The sequence below is a fragment of the Aquarana catesbeiana genome, linkage group LG02, assembly GCF_042186555.1.
Source record: "Aquarana catesbeiana isolate 2022-GZ linkage group LG02, ASM4218655v1, whole genome shotgun sequence".
Lineage (NCBI taxonomy): Eukaryota > Metazoa > Chordata > Amphibia > Anura > Ranidae > Aquarana > Aquarana catesbeiana.
Genome location: NC_133325.1, coordinates 414,096,016 through 414,113,677, shown reverse-complemented (window position 1 = coordinate 414,113,677; position 17,662 = coordinate 414,096,016). Strand labels below are relative to the sequence as shown.

At 40.8% G+C, this 17,662-nt stretch overlaps 1 protein-coding gene across 3 annotated transcripts in view; it reads left to right on the top strand.

Moving 5' to 3' along the window:
• The window catches only part of CSMD2 (CUB and Sushi multiple domains 2), a 1,533,565-nt gene that overhangs the window by 1,484,423 nt on the left and 31,480 nt on the right, over positions 1 to 17,662 (top strand). For all 3 annotated transcript variants that reach the window (XM_073615428.1, XM_073615429.1, XM_073615430.1), the window contains 2 exons: positions 721 to 794; positions 12,319 to 12,430. In XM_073615428.1, the coding sequence (XP_073471529.1) occupies positions 721 to 794; positions 12,319 to 12,430 (186 nt within the window). The remainder of the gene's footprint in view (positions 1 to 720; positions 795 to 12,318; positions 12,431 to 17,662) is intronic.

Genomic DNA, 17,662 nt, shown 5'->3' with positions numbered 1-17,662 from the left:
GCCAACAAATTCTGACAGGGTCTTAGGAGTAGAAGTTGCCATACATTAAATAGGAAGAAATGTTTTGAAATGTTTAAAACTTCTACTCTCAATTACTTCCATCCTAGACCTGACCTACAGTATATAGCCATTGCAGAAAAATCTCGCCAGGTGTTGGTCTTTCTGCTAGGCTCAGGGACCACATGTTGTCCTAATTCCCTATCCTTTCACTGTAGCCCTCTTAAACTTTTATTCCTGTAAACCTGTATGGTGATTTTTCTCCATCTTATGCACAAATGTCATGGTAGTCACTACTGTTATTCCTCATGAAAGCCTAACTGAACCTTTAGTTTAGATTAGCTAAAGCTCTCCAATCAGTTAAAGCTCAGTAGTAAGCGTGTCAGACTTCAGCAGAGAGACCATTGCTTCTATACAGAGAACAATGTTCCTTTTCTGAAACACACTGGCAGGATTTTCCACTCAGACTGTGGCTGCTTTGTACAAAAAATGAACTGGAAGTCTTTAAACACTTTTTTTTATGAACCTGGAATGCATTTAGCTGTAAATGAAAAGCCTCAATGGGATATGCATTACATTAATAAAAAAAAAATGCCATGGATAACAATGTTTCTAGCATGTGGGATATGTCTTTCCATTGTATCCAGTTTTCCAATTAAAATTAACATGTGTGTCCCTAGGAAAGGGTATTTCACCAAAGTAACATGTTTATTCATTTCACAGATCCTTCACACACAACTTGTTCTGACCCTGGAATCCCAACATTTGGAATGCAGAACAGTTCCCTGGGTTTTCAGGTAGAATACAATCATTTCAGTTATTAAAGTTTCTGTCATTTCAAAAGAGCTTGCAAATATTATTGTTCTGGAAATGTTTAAAACATAAAACACAATAACGTAAACATATGTTAAAACAAAACAAATTAAATGATTTATCTTCACATCACTACAAATATTGTTTTCAATTAACACAGTTATTTTTGCAACCAGTTTAATGATGGAATTACAGAAGATTTGCTCAGTACTCCTCATGAAGGATTAACAGGATATTTAATTTCTTTCTCGTCCATAGAGGGTCACAAGAATTCAGACATAGTTGAGTTAAACTGTCGCCTACATGAAGGTGGAATACTAGCAGACAGAAAAATTGTAAGCTAAAACCCAGTAAAATTCCACCTCTACCTAGCATGCCTCAGTTGTTTGCTATTATCTGGTGGTGACTTTCTCCATCCTGGTTTCGGAGCATCAGTTGTGTTGGCAGATTCCCCTATTTAGTAGGGGGTCCCCCCTCATATTCGGGTATGCGTCCTTCAGGCAGCACTTGGGCTGCTGTGGTTTCCAGTCCTTTTAGTGAGGCCCGTTAGTGGTTGTTGCATTGTTGCCCACCTATCCTTTTGACTGCTTTTGTAAATCCTGACTGTACCTGAATTCCTGTGCCCCTCAATGGATGGGAAAGAAAATTGGATTTTTATTCTTGCTGTAATATCCATTTCTTGTAGTGCGTTGAGGACACAGAGCCTGCCCCTCGATGTTTTTGATCATCTCTTCAGTACTGTTTTGCCACAGGCATGCTGGGTATAAGAAAAATTTTAATTGGGGCTGGATTTCAGTTTATCTGTATGCCAGTCCTCCAGTCCAGTCGTCCTGTAGGTGGCAGTAACCTGACTTTATCTAAATTCATGTACTTAGCGACCTTCAAGAAATTGATTTTACGCAAGTACAAAGATCCCACTGTTCCATATTTTAGTTTTAATATTAATTATACTGTTTAATAATAAATGAAGGATCAAGAAACTGGTATTTCTATTTTCAAGATGACAAGAGGTTGAATTTAATTATTCACAATATTAAAAAGCAGAAGTAGGAAGACCCTGTGTCGCTGCTGAGATTTTACTGTTGTCCTGAATAGAAATAAGTAGCCTCTGTGTGGTTTATGCCCAGTATCCAAAGTGAAATGTTAGTTGTTGAGTGGACTAAAATCTTAAAGTGGAACTAAACAGACTTCTTTTCTCCCTCTCGGCAGTGCTGTCATATTTACCTGGTCTTTTTCTGGGTTTGCGATCCTCTGCCATCTTGATTGGCTAAATTGGAATGAAGTAACTCCTATGCGATTGCACAGGAGCTCAATCATTATGACACCAAAGTATACCAGGAGAATGTACGCTGAGCTGCGCATGCAGGTTTAACATTTAATGTTTAACCTGCATAGAGCATGTCAGCTGGCCAAAGTTCTTTGTAATTGTATTTCTTTCTTGTTCATTGAGGGACACAGTGTAAGGGCTTATCTTGGTTGGAGTCCATAGTACAGAGATGTATGCTCACCCTTGCAAATACAAACAGCCCATGGTAACAAGGCAAACAGCTACCTGGGCTGTAAATCTGTGCAAGGGGGCTGGACAGGAATTTACCAAAGGATTGTCATGGTGAAGTCAGAGTTAACGATGAACAGAGCCAGGGTCAGAAGCCGGGGTCAGTCTTGGAACACTGCAATTTGAAAACAAGAACACAGGAACCTTTGGCAATACAAGAGACAATGAACTGACACAGCCCTCAGAGTGAGGCAGCGTTTTATACCCAGCTGATTAGATAATCTGCCTTAGCTGAACCAGGAGTGACAGGTACAAATTGCAAAGCAAGATCCAGAGTATAGCCCTCAGTGCTGCATGAACTGAGATGTGGCTCAGAGGCAAAGCAACAGGAGCAATAAACAGAAAGTCATGCCTCCTTGAGCCACTTGGGGTGTGCCTAGCTGCCTGCATGGCACGGTAGGAACCATGACAGGTCCCCCCCTTAGAAATGCCCTCTGGGCGTGAACAGATAGTTCGTCATAGGCATCCATGGTAGTGGTAGGTTGACCAAAGCACATAAACCCAAGGTAAGTATAGTAGCAAGTCCTAGTTGCAATCTCGAAACACCCATTAAGAGGATAATATGCGAGTGGTCTAAACTATGTGGCATGTTCACCAATGCCAGGAGCCTGGTGGACAAGATGGGTGAACTAGAGATACTGTTGTACGAGGAGGATTTGGATTTTGTGGGAATCTCAGAGACCTGGTAAACAGCTATCATGATTGGCTGGCAAACATTCAAGGGTATACCCTTTATCGCAAGGATAGAGAGGGTAAAAAAGGGGGAGGGATATGCCTATATATAAAGAATAATGTACAAGTGAATGTGAGAAATGACATCACTAAGGGAGCTAGGGGGAGGTGGAATCCTTATGACTAGAGCTCCAAAGAGATGAAGCTAAGGGGATAATAATACTGGGAGTATGCTATAGGCCCCCTAACCTGAGGGAGGAAGGGGAGAAAAATCTCCTATCACAATTTGGATTAGCAGCAAGGATGGGAAGTGTTATCATATTGGGAGATTTTAACTATCTAGACATAGACTGGGCGGAGGGAACCGCACATTCATCTAAGGCTCTCCAGTTCCCAAATGTCTTGCAGGACAATTTTATGGGTCAGATGGTAGACGCACCAGCTAGAAATAAAGTGTTACTGGATCTACTAATTACCAACAATACAGGCCTGATCACGGATGTGGAAATACAGGGCAATTTAGGTAACAGTGATCTCAGGTCAATTGGCTTCAGTAGAAATCACACAAATAGAAAACATAAGGGGAATACAAAGACACTGAATTTCAAAAGAGCCAACTTCCCTAAACTACAAGCCTTGCTAGAAGGCATGAATTGGGATAGAATCTTAGGAACAAAGAACACGGAGGAGAGATGGGTTTGCTTTAAGAGCATATTAAATAAGGGCATTAGCCAATGTATCCAATTGAGTAATACATTTAAAAGAGCGAACAAAAGTCCTGGATGGCTTAACTCCAATGTAAAAATGCATATAAAAGCAAAGGAGAAGGCCTTTAAAAAATACAAGGTTGAGGGATCATCATCAGCATTCACACTTTATAAAGAATGTAACAAGAAATGTAAGGGTGCAATGAGGACGGCTAAGACAGAACATGAAAGTATGTAAACAGTAAAAAAGGGAGGACAGACCATATTGACCCCATAAAGAATGAGGAAGAACATCTGGTTACAAAGGATGGGGAGATGGTGAAGGTATTGAATGTATTCTTCTCCTCAGTCTTCACGAGGGAATAGGGGTGCTTCAGTAACCAAAACTGCAGTGTTTATCCTCATGACACATCACAGGAAGCACCTCCATGGTTAACAGAGGACAGAATTAAAATTAGACTTGGGAAACTTAACATTAATAAATCACCGGGACCAGATGACTTGCACCTTAGGGAACTCAGTCAAGTAATTGCCAGACCATTGTTCCTAATTTTTACTGATAGTCTACTGACTGGAATGGTACTAGCTGATTGGAGAAAAGCCAATGTAGCACCAATATTTAAAAAGGGCCCAAAACATCACTGGGAATTACAGACCAGTTAGCCTAACATCAATAGTATGTAAACTCTTGGAGGGGATGATAAGGGACTATATACAAGATTTTGGTAATGAGAACGGTATCATTAGCAGTAATCAGCATGGATTTATGAAGAGTCGTTCTTGTCAAAGCAATCTATTAACCTTCTATGAGGAGGTGAGTTGCCATCTAGATAAAGGAAGGCCCATAGACGTGGTGTATCTGGATTTTGTAAAAGCATTTGACACCGTTCCCCATAAACGTTTATTGTACAAAATAAGGTCCTTTGGCATGGACCATAAGTTGAGTACATGGATTGAAAACTGGCTACAAGGGAGAGTTCATAGGGTGGTGATAAATGGGGAGTACTCGGAATGGTCAGGGCTGGGTAGTGGGGTCCCTCAGGGTTCTGTGCTGGGACCAATCCTATTTAATATGTTCATAAACGACCTGGAGGATGAGATGAACAGTTCAATATCTGTATTTGCAGACGATACTAAGCTAAGCAGGTCAATAAGTTCTCCGCAGGATGTGGAAACCTTGCAAAAAGATCTGAACAAATTAATGGGGTGGGCAACTACATGGTAAATGAGGTTCAATGTAGAAAAATGTAAAATAATGCATTTGGGTGACAAAAATATGAATGCAATCTACACACTGGGGGGAGAACCTCTGGGGGAATCTAGGATGGAAAAGGTACCTGGGGGTCCTGGTAGATGCTATGCAATGCCAAGCTGCTGCTAACCAAGAAAACAGAATATTGGCATGCATTAAAAAGGGGATCAACTACAGAGATAAAACAATAATTCTCCCACTCTACAAGACTCTGGTCCGGCTGCAGCTAGAGTATGCTGTCCAGTCTTGGGCACCAGTCCTCGGGAAGGATGTACTGGAAATGGAGCGAGTACAAAGAAGGGCAACAAAGCTAATAAAGGGTTTGGAGGATATTAGTTCTGAGGAAAGGTTGCGAGCACTGAACTCATTCTCTCTGGAGAAGAGACACTTGAGAGGGGATATAATTTCAATATACAAATACCATACTGGTGACCCCACAATAGGGATAAAACTTTTTCGCAGAAGGGAGTTTAACTAGACTCGTGGCTACTCATTAAAATTAGAAGAAAAGAGGTTTAACCTTAAACTATGTAGAGGGTTCTTTACTGTAAGAGCAGCAAGGATGTGGAATTCCCTTTCACAGGCGGTGGTCTCAGCGGGGGGCATTGATAGTTTCAAGAAACTATTTGATAAGCATCTGAACGACCGCAACATACAGGGATATACAATGTAATACTGACATATAATCACACACATGGGTTGGACTTGAAGGACTTGTGTCTTTTTTCAACCTCACCTACTATGTAACTATATATACCAACAGTAATGTTAGAAGACTATTCCTTATTCCCCTTGGGCATTGTTGCTTTTGTAGTTCTTGCAGGGGAGACATTCATCGCTAGCAAAGCTTTTTCAAACATCTCCAGTTCCTGCTTACAGACTATGGTGCCATTCGAGGCATACATGCAGTCAGATAGTACAGGATGAAGTTTCTGCACTTACCACTATGGATCTTGGGATGACTGCAGGATCTGGTTTGTTTTCAGAAGGTTGCATAGTTGCCTCTAGACCAGATGGTAGGAGCTTCTCAGGAGTATCGGTTATGGATTCTTGAGGGACTCCGGTATCGTTAACCACCGTAGTCTGGGTACCCACTTGTGTCACTGAACGTGGACAGGTCTTACAGCAACCTTGGCAGTTGACAGGCTGATAAGCAGGGATAGCAGGATGCATCCAAATAGTACCTACTTGAAGATCCTTTGGCCAAGGTGGATGAGTTGAGCAGAGAGAAATAAAGTGCCCTATTTCTCCACAATAGAAACAAAGACCACAACCTCTCCTCCGCTCTCTTTCATCTTTAGACGGCCCCGATCTCCATGGGTTCCACATCTTTCAGGGTAGGTGAGTGTATATCCTCAGGAGCATCTAGACTTTGTGGATTTAAAGCTTCATGACTTGGCACGTACTGGAAAGGCTTGGAGTCATATCTGTACAGGGTATTCCTGTCCCTGGGTACCCGTAGGCCACGTGAACTAGGAGCAGACTTAGGAACCCTGGTTTTCTTTGAAACTGTAATGTGAGAGTCCAGAGCAAACATGAATGCTTCCTAGCTGTCCAAAACTGGACTCCTTTCCTGTAGTAGCTGATGAGCCCATGTTTTGATTTGCCCAGTGAGCAGGTTGATGGTAGCGCGAACCTTTATATAATCAGTGGCATATGACCTACGCTTAAGAGCAAACAACAGCTCGCAATCCATCCTAAAACACAAGAAGGATGCACTCCATGAAGGTCAGTTCATTATGTAAGGGCTTACCTTGGTTGGAGTCCATAGTGCAGAAATGTATGCTCACCCTTGCAAATACACACAGCCCACAGTAACAAGGCAAAAAGCTACCTGAGCTGTGAATCTGTGCACGGGGGCTGGACAGGAATTTACCAAAGGATTGTCGTGGTGAAGCTGTATTCAGGGATTCCAGAAGTAAGAGTTAACGATGAACAGAGCCAGGGTCAGAAGCCGGGGTCAGTCTTGGAACACTGCAATTTAAAAACAAGAACACAGGAACACAGAAACCTTTGACACTACAAGAGACAATGAACTGACACAGCCCTCAGAGTAAGGAAGTGTTTCATACCCAGCTGATTAGATAAACTGTCTCAGCTGAACCAGGAGTGACAGGTACTAATTGCAAAGCAAGATCTAGAGTATAGCTCTCAGTGCTGCATGCAGGACAAAGCATAGCGGGAAATCAGGCTGAAAAATGAACTGAGGTATGGCTCAGAGGCAAAGCAACAGGAGCAGTAAACAGAAAGTCATGGGCTCAATACCTCCTTGAGCCACTTGGGGTGTGACCATGCCTAGCCATCTGCATAAACCACAAATGGTTGTTAGTTACAGTTATGATGGACTGCTGAAGGTTTCCTGTCTCATTTGCCACATGGGTCTCTTGTCTGTACACATGTGGAGAACACTTTGATTGAAGTGCTGGACTGCAGAATCCACAACCAAGAAGTGTGTCATCAACATGACTTTCGAGGGACCATGAGCGCCATTTATAAAGTGGTATCTTACCTCATCCGAGTTTGCATTTAGATACTGCACAGCGTTTTTCAAAACATTTTTAGCATTTACTAAAAAACGCTACTAAAATATTGCATGCGCTATTTTATGAAGTCATGCCATAATTTAATAGTGAAAGCCTGTGGTAATTTACATGGCTGTTAAGGAGCAGACACTCGCCATGTCCTTAGTGAGTCATCAGCTGTCAGCAGGGATCCCCGCTGACAGCTGAATATAAAAAGAGTAATGAAAAAATAATAAAAAATGTTTTACGTGGCATGGGGTGACCCCCAAGATCCATAACAGCCTCTTATCTGAACATGCAACATGGCAGGTCAGGAAAGGATGGGGGATGAGTGAGCGCTCCCCCTCCTGAACCATACCAAGGCCACATGCCCTTAACATGGGGAGTGCTTTGGGGCGGGGGGGCTATGACCCCCAAAAGCATCTTGTCCCCATGTTGATGGGTACAAGGGCCTCTTCCCAACAACCCTGGTCAGTGGTTGTGGGGGTCTGCGGGCAGGGGGCTTATCAGAATCTGGAATTCTGGACGTGGGGTTTCCCTTCAAATTTCCCTTCAAATTCGACATTTTATTCTTAATTTTCATTGCTGCCTAATCTTTTCTTTACAGTCAGCTGTCAGCGAGGAACCCCGCTGACAGCTGATGACTCATGTACTTGCAAAAGGGGGGGTGGAGGGAGTGTCTTTAATGAAGATTCTGTACTTGGGAAAAGGGGATGGGAGTGTCATTAATGAAGATTCTGTACTTGGGAAGAGGAGGTATGGGGTGGTATCTTTAATGAGGATTCTGTATTGTAGATGCCTGTACTGAGGGTTCTGTATCTGGGGGAAGGGGGGTATGGGGGATGTCTGTACTAAGGGTTCTGTATTTGAGAGAGCGGGGGGAGGGGCTAGGATGAGGGATTTAGGAATGTTAGGGGGGTCAGTCTGTACTGAGGGGTCTGTGATGGGGAGGGGTCTCTACTGAGGGTTTTTTGATGGGCGGGGGGTAGTCTGTATTTGTGAAGGAGGAATGGGGAGGTGTCTTTAATTAGGATTCTGTATTTAGAAGAGGGGGGGTGGAAGACAGGGGGTGCCTCTTTAATGAAGGTTCTGTACCTGGAAAAGGGGGGGTGGCGGGGGCTTTAATAAGGAGTCTGTACCTGGGAAGGGGGGAAATGTCAGTGTCTTTAATGAGGATTCTGTACATGGGAAGGGAGGAATGAGAGTGTCTTTAATTATAGTTCTGTACTTGGGAAAGGGGGGGGGGGGTTGTCTTTAATGATGATTGTGTACTTGGGAAGGAGGTGGAATGGGGGTGTCTTTAATGAAGATTTAATACTTGGGAAGGGGGGTGGGAGTGTTTTGAATGAGGATTCTGTACCAGGAGGGTGTCTGTATTGAGGGTTCTGCTCCTGAGGGAAGGGGGTACAGGGGGTGTCTGTACTGAGGGATCTGTTTGGAGAGTGGGAGGAAAGGCTGGGGGAGGGATTTAGGAATGTTAGGGGGGTCAATCTATGCTGAGGGTTCTGTGCTGGGGGGGGGGGTTATGTACTGAGCAAGGGTTTTCTTGGTGGGGAAAGGGGCATCTGTATTGTGGGGTCTGTGCTGGGGGCTCAGTCTGTGTGGGGAGGGGGAGTTGGTCAGTACTTAGGGGTCTGTGCTGGTGGGGGTCTGTCTTTGTTAGGGGGGGTCCATCTGTACTGAGGTCTGTGTTGGGGGGGTCTGTACTGAGGGGTTTGTGTGGGAACCTTTACTGAGAGGGTAAGCTGAAAGGGGGATTTAGGAATGTTAAAGAAGATTTGTACTGTGGGGGATATGGGCTTGGGGGGAGGGTGACTTGTACTGAGAATAGGGGGTAATTTTGCTTGTACTCTGTGAAGTAGCCTTCACTATAGACAATTTACAGTATCCGAACTGGAACATCCAGCATCTGGAACAACTGTGTATGGCAACCAATCAGCTTCTAGCATTCATTTTCAAAGCTTAACTGTACAAGTTGAAAATTGCAGCTGATTAGTTGCCATGCACATCTGCTTCAGATTCTATCTGCTCCAGCTTTGATAAATTACCCTCAATAATTTAAGTTGTCCATACACAGTACAATCTGATTGTACAATCTCTGTATAATCTCCTGTGGATTTACCAAAACTATGTAACATAAGGACAAATATAAACAGTGCATTCAATATATACCACATAAGGTAGACCCTTTTACTAAATAATTCATGATAGATCTAAAGGAGATCGTACAATCAGGTTGCATAGAATATAGTTGGCTTTACATATCATATTTCTGAATACTGCACTCTAAGTGCATTACTCCTGAAGTTCTTTCACAGAAGAAACTGATTTTTCCAATTTCAGAATCAAGGTCTCGAGTCCATGAATTGTTCAACCCTCCACTTTTGCATGAGAATGTGTTAGTCCTGTTTGCCAAGCCCTCTGTATTGCAACATTTTCCTATTGTGGGACAAGTCCTGAATTCAGGAATCCAGCTCTGGAGTTGTAGAAGTCCTTTGTTTCTGTCTTTTGGAAGACTCTCATGACAGATGCCAGCTTCTCTGGCTTTGGAGAAGTGCTGCACACCATAGGGGTGCAGGGGTACTTAGCCATTGGGAGAGTCTCCTCTCCCCATCAACATCCTGGAGCTGTATGAATAATTTGGCTCTCTCTGCAGTATTAGACCATCCTGCTGGAGGGTCATCCAGTGCGGCTTCAGTTGGACAGTACCATGGTGGTGGTATACACCAACCTTCAAGCCTTCAAGAGGAACCAGAAGTCTCCTTGCTGCAAGAGCCTTGTCTCCAGTGTACAACCAATACATAGTAATTGGCAGGCAGACTTCCTCAGCCTTACCGGAGGAGTGGTCTGTACCCCCAGAGGTGTTTCAGGACCTGTGTCAAAGGTGGGGGGTGACGGATGATGAGGTTCTCAAGCTTTAACATACTGGAAAGGATTGTCTCCAGATACAGGCATACTCTAGCAGAAGCATTTCCTCCCCAGAAATCTATTTCTTGTCTGCTTTACAGTATGATCCTCATTGCTCCGCACTTGTAAAGTGGTAACCGAAACTAGGTAAGGCTTGTGGTGGGTGCTCTACCAGGTAGTCCGGATCTTTTGTCTCAAGGACCAGTTTACTCCCTGGCTTTAATGTCTTGGCTGTTGAAGCCCAGATTCTGAGAGACAGGGGCATATCTGAAATTATGATTCCATCAATGTTAAAAGCTAGAAGGTCTACTTCCTGCAAGGTCTGTCATCAGAAATAAAAATGCATACTTTGCTTAGTGTGAATATGAGGGCTCTCATCCTAGGAGTTTCTCCATGGGACAAATTCTCTCATTTCTACAGCTGGGTCTGCACCAGTGGTCGGCTCTCACCACTATTAAAGGTCAGGTTTCTGCCCTTTCTATATTGTTTGGGAGAGCATGTTTTAAAACAATAAAGTAGTTGTAAACCCACATGAAAAAAAAAGACCTGCAAGACAAAGGCATAATGAGCTAGTATGCATAGCATACTAGCTCATTATGTAATACTCACCTGGGATCGAAACCCCCGCTGTGGTGCCCGTATACAGCAGCGGCCAGCGACATTAGTTCCGGGTATCATGGCTCCGGCGCTGTGATTGGCCGGAGCCACGATGACGTCACTCCCACGCATGCGCACGGGAGCAGCTGGTAACGGCACACTCACTGAAGCAAATACCACGTATGTGCCATTGCTTCAGTGCGCATGTGCCGATGAAATCGGCACATGCAGATACAGGGGATATCACCTAAACCGTGCAGGTTTAGGAGATATCCGGGGTAGCTACAGGTAAGCCTTATTATAGGCTTATCTGTAGCAAAAAGTGGATTGTAAGGGTTTACAACCACTTTAAGGCTGGCACAACAATGTTAGACACATAACCAAACATATTATAGCACCCCCCCATTTCTTTATCCCTCCTGCATAATATTATACACCTCAGACTTGTACAAGAGTGTCCAGAGACCTTCTATATGTGCATTGGGGATATGTTTCATGAACTATGCAAGCCACGTTCTTGGAAGATTAACATGGTAAGCATCTATACAAATCTACAAATAAATAGAATTACAATTGTATACAATACATTAAGATCATCAATGTTACAGATAAATGTGTCTTACTTAAAGTTTACATCATAACACAATATTTTATTATTTATTTCAGGTACTTATATAGTGTCATCAATTTACGCAGCGCTTTACATATACATTGTACATTCACATCAGTCCCTACCCTCAAGGAGCTTACAATCTAAGGTCCCTAACTCACATTCATACATACTAGGGACAATTTAGACAGGATCCAATAAACCTACCAGCATGTCTTTGGAGTGTGGGAGGAAACTGGAGTACCCAGAGGAAACCCACGCAGGCACAGGGAGAACATGCAAACTCCATGCAGGTAGTGTTGTGGTTGGGATTTGAACCAGCGACCCTTCTTACTGCTAGGTGAAAGTGCTACCCACTATACCACTGTGCCGCCCAATATGGCTTTTCTTTAATGTTATACAGTAAACTGTAAGTGAGACACATTTATTTGTAACAATAACTTACTGTGCTGTGTATCGTAATTTTTTTGCTCATAGATGCACATAAGTAATATTCGTTATGAAGATACTAACCAGTTAGAAATTTTTCACCAAACCGAGTAGCTTCCGTGCTTTAGTGCACATTAATACAAGTTTGGACCATGAGTTGGAATGTGCATGTATAAGCTCTGTGTATATACTGTATGTGCTGTGTAAAATAAAATCTAAACTATAGCGTGTAAACCTGTCTCTTATCTTGCAAACAGGTTGGAAGCACTGTACTTTTCAAATGTCAGAAGGGCTACCTGTTGCAGGGTTCTACCACACGGACTTGCTTACCAAACTTGACTTGGAGTGGTGTACAACCAGAGTGCATCCGTAAGTACACCTTGTACACAATGTAAAATTCACTCCTAAATTTAATTTAAGTAATTTTGCTTTGAATATAGTTTTTCTTTGTCATTTATTGAGAGGACACAACAGATCTTGGAGTGTGACTACAGGAGGTTGGGCACGAAAGTTTCCCCTACATTGGTTCTTACTGTTTGCAGGAAGTGAACACCAAAGACCTAATCAGGTTTACTCATAGTTAGCCAAATAACACTATTTTTCATTTAATATTCAGGAGCACTGAATTATTTTAAATGTTTGGGTTCATATATTAGGATTTCATATAGGTACAAAACTTGTGACACAACAAAATCCATTTACACTATTATGTTTGGAGTTGATATCACAACATAAACGCGAGCCAAAGGTGGAACCCTTAAGTCCACAATAAAATAATGTGGTGCTACAACCTTTTAAACTTGCAAAGCATATCAAAGAGCTAGACGTGTGCACGAACTGCAGCCACACAAACTATCAGAAAGGCAGCCAAACAAAACAGTCTGTGATACAGTGTTCCATTCACTCAAAATCTGCTTTATTAAAGATCTAACAGCAGTTACAAAATCCTTTACAAAGGTGTAAACCTGCCTTTATAGCAAGTGAAGGTAATATTAGTTTGCACCTATGCTACATTATGATTTCAATATATATGCAGTTGATGAATTATTTTCATCTTATATAATGATAATTATGTTCAGTCTGAACCTCTATTGAGCTTGATAAGTTTGCAATGAATGAAAAATTGATATTAGTGAAGGATAATCATGTTCAAGTGAGCTGTAGTGGTATACTTCTTTCTAATGTGAAAAAAAAAAAAGATTTGTGTCCTTGAGGAAAGAACTTGATGGGTCATTTAAGTACCTAAAGTACAGCTCAAAAACAAGCAGAGCAGTGCCTCTTTTTTTTTTTTTCTGGCAAGTTTGAGCTCTGCAACATTAAACTAGCATTGGAACAGAAAAGAATGCTGTATCTCAGCAAACTATTACCGGTTAACTATAGTCGTTTAGGTCAAATTTACACGTGTGTTTTGTTATAATGCATGAAATGGACTATGGTGCTTTGTGGTACATATTAAATTACACTCTGACCCACTTTGCCAGTGGACCTCAATGCATGTGCATTTCAGCTCATCACAACACATAGATGTAAACAGAAGACTAACAACAACAAAAAAATGTGCAACGACAAGCGTGAATGCAGCCCCAATGCTGATCAACAGAATAAGCAAAGTATGTCTAAAGAGGCATTTGTATTCTTAACTAAATTTTGGTGTATTTGTGTGTATTTCTTCCAGATCTATGTAGTAATCCATTGTAAAATGTTGCTTCTCTGCAGCAGCTTTCCCTAATAAAGACCAGTCACTGTTGCTCTGTCACTTTGTTCAGGGTGACTGGTCTTGTCTCCACCCCCTCCTGTAGTTTTCTGCAGGCAGTCTGTAGTAGGTGGATCTGCTGGGACTCTCCCTCAACTCTACTGTCTACACGGGCTCTTCATTTACCCCTGTAGGGACAGTCCACTATATCAACTACAGGGGGTCCCCGGGTTACAAACAAGTTAGGGACTATAGGTTTGTTCTTAAGTTGAATCTGTTTGTAAGTCGGAACGGGTACATTTTTTAAGTGTAGCTCCAGCCAAAAAATCTATTTTTAAGCTTTTTGGATAACATAGGGAAGGGTTAACACCCCTGTAACATTTGTTTTGCTGTGTGTGCCCCTGTTCAGAAGATTTCACCTCACTTTCTGTCCCAATGGCAATTGGATTTTGAAAATTTTGGGCTGTTGTAGAAACAAGCCTTGGTGATAAAGCATCAGCAGAGGTACCTTTTCCCCATAATAGCTCTTACAGGAGTGAATTTCCCTTCCTAGGGGTAGATTTCCTCTCACTTCCTGTTGTCTCCTTCCGTTTGTAAGTAGGAGTCGTTTGTAAGTCGGATGTTTGTAACTAATGGACCCCCTGTACCAGTACCGTATTACAATTGCTGAACAATCTCACTGTAGAAGTTTCCCTTTTCTTTTCATACTGAAACATTTTTTGCACATACTGGCAATGGTCACATTCAAAGAATATTAAGCCATGCTTTTTTTTCCTCTGAGGAGGTATATTCACTATAGGCCATTTGGTCATTTAAACTAAGTGCTGTCACAATGTGAAATAAACAGATACAAAGTATTTCTCCCTCAGCGCTCATGCAAAAAAAAAATATGATAAAGAAATATATATATAGCTGCTACTATAAAAATGTAAACTGTATCAAAAAATATGTTAAAAAAAAAAACAAAGTATTTTAAACATTAGCAGCGCTTAAGAAGTTCATATGTGAAATAAAATACAAATAAAGATAAAAAGTTCCACTTGTGTCTTAATTACAGCACGGTGGGGGTGGTAGCTGATCCGTTTATAAAGAATGTTAAACTAGGTGCTGGTCTTGCTATTAAGGCTGCATCAAAAGTATTTTCTTAAAGTGTTACTAAACCCACAACAGTAAAATCAGTCTGCATATGCAGTAAAGCATGTTTGTTATACTCACAGTGGAACCTAAGGGGTTAACCCCCTGCATTGTGTAAAAAGCCTGTTTGATCCTTCTTCTTCTCTGATCCCCCCTTCTTACTTTGTCCCCAAGCCAACTCCTGATAATACAGAGCCTTGAGTCACTCTGCACATGCTCTGGTTGGTGTTGATTACTAGAGAGTTTTTTTGTTTTTTTTTTTGTTTGGGTGGGTGTATGTGATCTGCACAGAGTCAATCAGCACTGTCTAGACAGAAAGTCAGGGGTCCTGCAGCCTCATAGGACAGTCAGAGTAGAATGAAAACTCCTCCTACAAGCTTTAACCAGACACTAATAGAAGTCACAAGATTTTTATTTACTGGTGATGAGAAAAGGTATTTAGCAGTTTAAATTTACTAAAATAATTGCATTTACATGTTCTGTGTACTGTGGGAGGCCAGATATAGTGAATACAGGGTCCTGGGTTTAGTAATACTTTAAAGTTAATGTTAGAAGGTGCCAGTGTTTCTGTAATAAGACTTTTATTTTCCCAATGCACTCAAAATGAGTCACTAATTCAATATAGTTTTGTTGTTCCTTCTTTTTTGCTGATCCTAGTAACTCTTCATTTTATGAGTCCTATTAAATTCTGCTTCGATCATCTTTTGACCATGCCCCCTCTCTTTAAAACCTTTCCTTAAGGTCTTATGCTTTCTTTTTAAAAGTCTGTATAAGCAGTTTCTATGTATTCACAGAAACTACTCAATAGGAATTCCTTGTATATTGGCTGGTAGATGAAGTGTGATCGCAAGGACAGGCATGCTAACCACTGCTGGTTTGCAGAATGTTGAGGTTGAAATTACTATTTTTTCTTTCAGTAAAATAAAATCCAAAAAATCCATCTCTTCCAACATAAGTTGTATGTCAAAAATATATTATAGGAATTTTAATTTCAGTTTTCAAATCTCTGAAACACCAATTAATTTCTGCTCCACACAACCAGCGCATCATCAATGTACCTTTGTGATATAGCCATACGTGAGCCAAACTTAAGTATAGCCTCCAATATATAGCTCCCAAAGGGTAAGGTGGAGGCATGCATAGTATTGCCTGTAGAATTGTTTATAAGGTTGAAAAACGTTATCCTGCAAAACAAATTTAAGCAAATGCCATCTTCCTCAGCACGTAGAAGTGATTGAGCAACTTTACCACCATCCATATCACTTCTTCTACATAGCCGGTAGCCAAGAGTAAAAAGGCAAAGAAACTCCATTTACATGCTGGCCGTACAGCAAAAGGGTTATAGCCGATTTCCTGCTCAAAATCTTTTTTATATTGTATACCATCCTTCCTCATTGTCAGTAGATAGAAGAGAGAAGTTCAAACCTCATGCCACAATTTATCTTAAAAATACATAAAATTCATCACTTTTCCTATTTTCTATTTGCATAAAATTATAAATCATATAATTTAAATGTGAGCTGTATTTTAACCGCTTGTCAAAAAAGATAGGTCTTCTGTCCTGTGGCGCAGTGGTGGTAATTTGAGTGGTGGCTAGTTTATCTTGAATTACCAACAGGAATTGATATAATATAAATGGTATTTATATAAAAATATAGGAAAAAGGACTCTTTGCTTCATACATCAAAATAACTTCACAGCATACATCGCATATTTGTTAAAACAGCCTTGGATAAAGAACTTTATCTCTATTTACATGGACACATTTGGGCTGTTTTGCATTAGCTTTGGTCTATGTCTTTAGATGCTTGGTCTATATGATAAATAGTTAATTGCTTGTTTTTTTTATATAGGCATACTATTGCTTAGTACACAGGATCAGAAAATCGGACAAAAAATACATCTTTCAAATCGATCATACGATAATCTGATTGTTAGTACACAGCTTTCAAGAGCCGATGTAAAATTATCCAAAGGGACAAACACAAAACATTTTCGTACGATACCAGAATATACGATATTCGTTTAATCAGTACAATATTCGTCTGAAAAAAATTAAAAGACCAAGATCACGCCTGCTCAGAAACAACAGAATACATTAAAATACAATAAAATACATTACATCACTTCCAAAGTTGTATTCTGTCATACAAAAATGTTTGTAACTAAAGTAATCTCTTCATTTTCCATATGAGACTAGTGCGCAAAAAAAAAAAATGATGATCATTCGTCCGATAGTCTCATCATGTGTACGAGGTTTAAGAGTCATCTTTGTGTTTTAGTTGCTTTTGTTTCATTTAGGTGTTTAAGGCTTTGGCTCTTGACATGAACATAGAGAAAATAAATAGAGCATAATTATAAATAGAAATACATTTTACCCTACTGAATTTATGAGGATTTAAAATATTGAATTACTTTTATAAAAGGTATATCAGAAAACAGTAGTGTATGTGTAGTTCATTTTTTTTTCTTTTATTGGAAATCCAGACATGCCCTATTGTTTCACGGGGAGTGTGGATTTTAAGGATTTGTCTATTTTGAAGCTGAACTCCAGGCAGTTATTACAAAAACACTAAATAATACAGTTTTGGGTTCATGATAAAAAAAAATCAATAAATGTATTTTACAAGCAGCTAGAACTGATATCGGAATTTAATTTGATTTTAGCCTTTTGTACTTCAATATGCAGCAACACTCAGACTGGGAGAGAAAAGGGTCACCTATAGGAGCCAACAAGTGTCCTAGATTCAATTCACATATGCTGACAGGAGAAG